Source organism: Herpailurus yagouaroundi, unplaced genomic scaffold (genome assembly GCF_014898765.1).
Source record: "Herpailurus yagouaroundi ecotype Mexico unplaced genomic scaffold, PumYag 180, whole genome shotgun sequence".
NCBI lineage: Eukaryota > Metazoa > Chordata > Mammalia > Carnivora > Felidae > Herpailurus > Herpailurus yagouaroundi.
Window position 1 is genome coordinate 4,241,857 of NW_024412411.1, and position 5,326 is coordinate 4,247,182.

A 5,326-nucleotide genomic window follows, 5' to 3' on the forward strand; every position below is an offset into this window, starting at 1 on the left:
ACTGAGAGATGACATCCCAATCCTTTATTTTACAGATGTGGAAACTGAGTCTGAGAAGAGAGGTTGGGACTTGCCTAAGATCATTGATTTATGCTAGCACAAACTCAAACTCCAGTGGCAGTCTTCAGACCTGAGGGGGGTGCTTATAGGAACACCCCTCCCCTAAGGGGGCAGGACCAGAAGAAATGGCCTTGAATTGCGAACAAAAGGATCCAGGTGAGATATAAGGAAAAATTCCAGCTGTAAGAATGGGTAGCATAAGAAGACTGGAACCGCCTTCTCTGGGATGGGATGAGATCCCCTCTAGGGGGTTGCCTGAAATGATCTCAGCACTGCATCTCCCAGGGGCACCGCTCTCACACCAGTCCTTTTCTTTGGGAGTCCAAGGGATTCAGGATCCCTCTCCCAGAGACCGGCGCCATGGCTGGTGGCTGGGGGGAACTTGAGAGGCCAGTCCTGGAACAGGTGCAACAGCTGGAACAACTGCGCAGCTGTTACCCAGCTCCTGCTCAGCAGCCAGCTAGCCAGTGAGTGAGACAGAGACCTCTACTGGTGGGAGTGAGGAAGTGCAGAACCACCTAGACAGACCCAGAGAGGGGCCTGCCTGGAGCCAGATGTCAAGCCTTCACTCAGGTGTCCCCCTCCCCCGTGTAAATCTGGACAGGTAGATGGGGATGCAACTAAGCTGAAAAGCAGGGCAGGGTCTCTGCCGGTGGGTCCCCCTACACACGCACTGTTCTAGGCCTCCTAAGTACTGGAGGGGCCACTCCTGGTGTCTGAGGATCTATTGACTCCTCCCTAGCAGGACAGGAGTACAAGGCTGCAGACCTAAACACCCTGACTTCCTTTCCCGAAGCCCAGAACAGACTCAGAATCAAAGCAACAGCATCTTTGGATCTTAGAGTCTTAGAATCACGGGATATTAAAGCCAGAAGTGTCCTCAGTGATTGTCTCTTGGGGTCAACCATCTCTCTTTACCGCTGGGAAAACTGAGGGGGGGAGAGAAAGGCAACTTGTCTGGTGTCTGCGTGGCTGGAATTAGTAGCAGAGCCAGACTGAGGCCCTGACCTTCTGATTCCAAGTTTGTCCTCTGTACTACTTCATACGATGGGAGCTCCCTTCCTGCCCTATCTCTGCTTCTGCAGTCTGGGATTCTGTCACTTGGGAACAGAAGCCTCAATTCCCACAGTTCACATCACCTTTGGAGAGAGGCTAGAGCAATTGACGGTTTTATCTGATAACTGACTGTCTCTTGAAAGCAGGACTGGACAGCAGGAGGGAAGAGAAAGCAGAAGCGAGCCGGATACCTTACGGGCAGGAGGGGGGTGGCAATAGTAAGGGAGGAGCACAAGGAAGAGGCACTGACATAGGGGGAAGAGTACCGGAGAGGGAGTCAAGATACTAGGCCGGTTCTCATTCCACAGAGAAATGGATACCCAAACTGACTAACATCATACATGTATGTGTCTTCACCTGGGGCTGGGGTCAGTACCAGTCAGTGACCAGGTCACAGACCTGGAATCGGGGTTAAGTCCGTGGTCAGGGCTTTGAGGATCAGGGCTCAGCCTGTGGCCAGAGTTGAGACTCAGTCCGGGTTGAATTCAATCTGTGGCTGGAAACGGAGCCAAGGACAGAATAACCTTTGTTTGAATAGCCTTTTTGCACTGTAACTGAGGAGCAAACTGCCATGTGTGTTCACAGGCCTTTGGTATTTCGCAGGGCTGAGCCACCTCAGGAGTCTGACATGACACAGACTTGAGAATTCCCATCAGTTGGTATCACTTCTGAAAGCACCTAAGGTGTCACCAGGAGATTTCTTATGTACAACGGGCCTTAGATCTTACTTGAACTAAGACAAGGACCATCACAAGACACCTCCAAATAGGACTCTGGCAAATGACTATAGAATAGGATTGTTCCAGGGCGCCTGGGTGGCTCAGTCGGTTGAGCCTCCGACTTCAGCTCAGGTCACGATCTCACGGTCCGTGAGTTCGAGCCCCGCGTCAGGCTCTGGGCTGGTGGCTCAGAGCCTGGAGTCTGCTTCCGATTCTGTGTCTCCCTCTCTCTCTCTGCCCCTCCCCCGTTCATGTTCTGTCTCTCTCTGTCTCAAAAATAAATAAACGTTAAAAAAAAAAATAGGATTGTTCCTAGATTCATAGATTGTCAGCACTAGACAAAGTGAGGCTCCGAGCAGGGAAGTGATCTGTTCAAATTCACACAACCCATAAGCAACAAATCTATTCTTTAATAAATTTGCTGTGTGAACTTGGGCAAGTCACTCCCACTTTCTGGGCTTCAGTTTAACTATAGGAAAATTGGGGGGGGGGGGGTGGAAGCAGACGATTTTCTAAATTTTTTTTAATGTTTATTTATTTTGAGAGAGAGACAGAGCATGAGCAGGAGAGGGGCAGAGAGAGAGGGAGACACAGAATCCGAAGCAGGCTCCAGGCTCCGAGCTGTCAGCACAGAGTCCAACATGAGGCTCAAACTCACAAAATGTGAGACCATGACCTGAGCTGAAGTCGGGTGCTCAACCAACTGAGCCGCCCAGGTGCCCCAGAAGCAGGTGATATTCAAAGGCTCTTTCAGGTCTGACATCCCAGAATCTGAACATACCCCTCTGAATGCCAGTCCACCTCACTTTAACTCAAGTCTGCTCTGAGTTGTTTTCTTGTGTGTCTGTCGCTAAGACACTGCCTGAAGGCCAGTGGAGGCACAGAGGAAGGAGAGCAGAGTGGATCAGGTGGCCAGGGAAAGTTTGCTGGAAGAAGTTTGACCTGGCAAGGTGGTGAAGGCCTGACAAGATATGGGAGGCCAAGAGCAGGGGTGTGGGTAGGACAAGAGCAATCCTGCACAACGATCTGATTCTAGGACATCTTTCCAAGATGCATCAGGGGCAACGGTACCCGGAGAAACACCTTGGGAGCTAAGAACGATGTGCCAAGAGGAAGGGAGGCAGGAATTAAGGGCATTCTGTACTAAGTCCCTTTTAAGAAACAACAGGTAGGGGCGCCTGGGTGGCGCAGTTGGTTAAGGGTCTGACTTCAGCCAGGTCACGATCTCACGGTCCGTGAGTTCGAGCCCCGCGTCAGGCTCTGGGCTAATGGCTCAGAGCCTGGAGCCTGTTTCCGATTCTGTGTCTCCCTCTCTCTCTGCCCCTCCCCCATTCATGCTCTGTCTCTCTCTGTCCCCAAAATAAATAAATGTTGAAAAAAAAAAAAAAAAAAAGAAACAACAGGTAAGTGTTAGGAGGAAACCTCCAGGGCCCAAGGAAGGGGAGGAGGAATTTACTGAGTACTAGGCATTGTGCTGGCTGACTGAACACAGTCACTTCCCTTAATCCTCCCAAGAACTGTTTGGGTTCCAGGTAAGTATGTGTCTTAGGTGATGAAATCGAGGCTCAGAGAAGTTGTGACTTATGAGAAGTCACACAGCCGCTAAGGGGCAGAGGCAGGACTTGAACCCAACAGAGTTCCTTCCATTACTTGTTACTAAGGACTTCTATGAGTCTCATGCTAAGGGCAGCCCAGAGACGACCAGACTTGCAGCCTGCCCTCACAAGCAGAGACAAGAGTGAAACAAAATCCAGCACTGCCAGCTCAGGAAAGTCATGTGCCAAAGAAAGGCAGCAATGGGGGAGTGGAGCTGTGGGGAGGGCAGAGCGCTAGGCGGGGAGTTGGGAACCTGGGGTCTTCATCCCAGGCTCTGCGCTGTGTAACCTGGAGCAAACCACTGCCCCTCCTTGTCCTCAGTTTCTTTATCAGGTATTTCAGGGTTTGAACTAAACTCCTTCCTTCTCATCAAGAGAATCTTGGTTTTGTTTTCCATCCTCACAGTATTCTAAGAGACTGGGGATGGAGAGGAGGTCCAGGAGCCTCTGGCAGAGGCAGTGAGGGAACTGAGCTGCAGAGAGATTATATAAACTGTTTGAGGTTACACTAAGTGGAGAAGCATGAATTCGGGAACTGATTTTTTTTTTAAGACGCTACCATGTACCAGCTAGTTGCTTTATTATATTTTCTCTGATTTAATTCTCACAACAGTCCTGGGATTTTTGACTCCCATTTTATAGATTGGGAAACTGAGGCTTAGAGAGGTGCCCTCCATCAGCTGGTATTCAGAAGATCTGGGATAGTGAAGACTGGTCTATCTCCCTGTGCCCTGCTGCCTCCCAGGGTCTTACAGCTCCAAATCAGGGTTCTTCCAGATGCTTTGCTGTGCAGCAGGGGGAAAAGCATAGGATTTGGAATTGGAGAGCTCTGGCGTTGGATGGCTTACTAGCTCTGTAAACTTCAGCAAGTTTCTTCTGTTACCCTAAGTTTTCTCATCTGTAAAATGCAAATGATAGTACCCACCTCTTGGGAGTCACGTGAGGATCACAACGGATAGCAGAATGAGGTTACCTAGCGAGCTCTTCTTTCTTTGCACCGGCTCCCTTTGAATACAATAGTCTTTACATCTCCATCACCTTCTTCACACCCTTGCAGCCAAACATACCCTGCTCTCTGCTGAGAATATGAAGCACCACCACCAGCCTACACACATGCGCACAGTGTCCTGCCTTCTCTCCCACTGCCCTCAGTCCCCCTCTCTTCAGGTCCCTGGCAGCAGCCCCCCTGGCCCTGAGTTTTGCCAAGTTCCCCCCAGTATCCCAGACTCATCAGCCCATACTGGTCGGCAGAGGAGTCTCCACTCTCCCCGCACAGGTGCTGCCTGGAAGGCTGCCAGAACAGTGTGGGGTCCCAAGTCCTGGCACTTTCCCTGCACATCCCGGGGGCTCGCATCCCTCCTCTGCTTATCCAGCCCTCCCCTCCCCTACTTACGGGCTCGGGCGTGAGAATCCAAGGGGAACCAGAGCAGCGCGAGTCCCAGCAAGGAGGAGAGGACCCTTACCTCGGGAACCATCCTTCCTTCCCCCGGGGCCAGGCCGCCAGGCGCTGAGCCAGGAGGGGCGTCGGGAGAAACTGAGATGAGGACACTGAGGCACAGGGGCACAAAAGCAACCAGGGGGGGGGCTGCTGCTACAGTGGAGAGTCAGAGAAGGGTCGAGTAGGCGGTGAGAACAGAAAGAGAGGTCCAAGGTGGGAATAAGAGGAAGGTGGAAAGAGGACAAGGGAAAAGGAAAGACAGAGAGATGGAGAGATGGAGGAAGGTACGGCAAGAAGGGAAAGCAATAAAAGCAAAGGAGAAGGTGAGAGGGAGGGGAGGAGGAGAAAGACGGGGAGGACAGGGGTCTGCAGAGCGCGCAGCGTTGGGCGAGGCGCGCGGGAGCAGCGGGCGGTTCCCGGCGCGCGGGCTAGAATCGGCCGGCGCCCCCTGCTCGGTG

The 5,326-nt window shown here is 52.0% G+C and overlaps 1 protein-coding gene across 3 annotated transcripts in view; it reads right to left on the reverse strand.

The window, feature by feature from the left end:
- CHRDL2 (chordin like 2) overlaps positions 1-5,320 on the reverse strand; it is a 33,351-nt gene extending 28,031 nt beyond the window's left edge. For all 3 annotated transcript variants that reach the window (XM_040489359.1, XM_040489354.1, XM_040489355.1), the window contains exon 1: positions 4,824-5,320. In XM_040489359.1, coding sequence (XP_040345293.1) covers positions 4,824-4,905 — 82 coding nt within the window. In that variant the 5' untranslated portion in view covers positions 4,906-5,320. The remainder of the gene's footprint in view (positions 1-4,823) is intronic.
- Between the last annotated feature and the right edge of the window lie 6 nt (positions 5,321-5,326).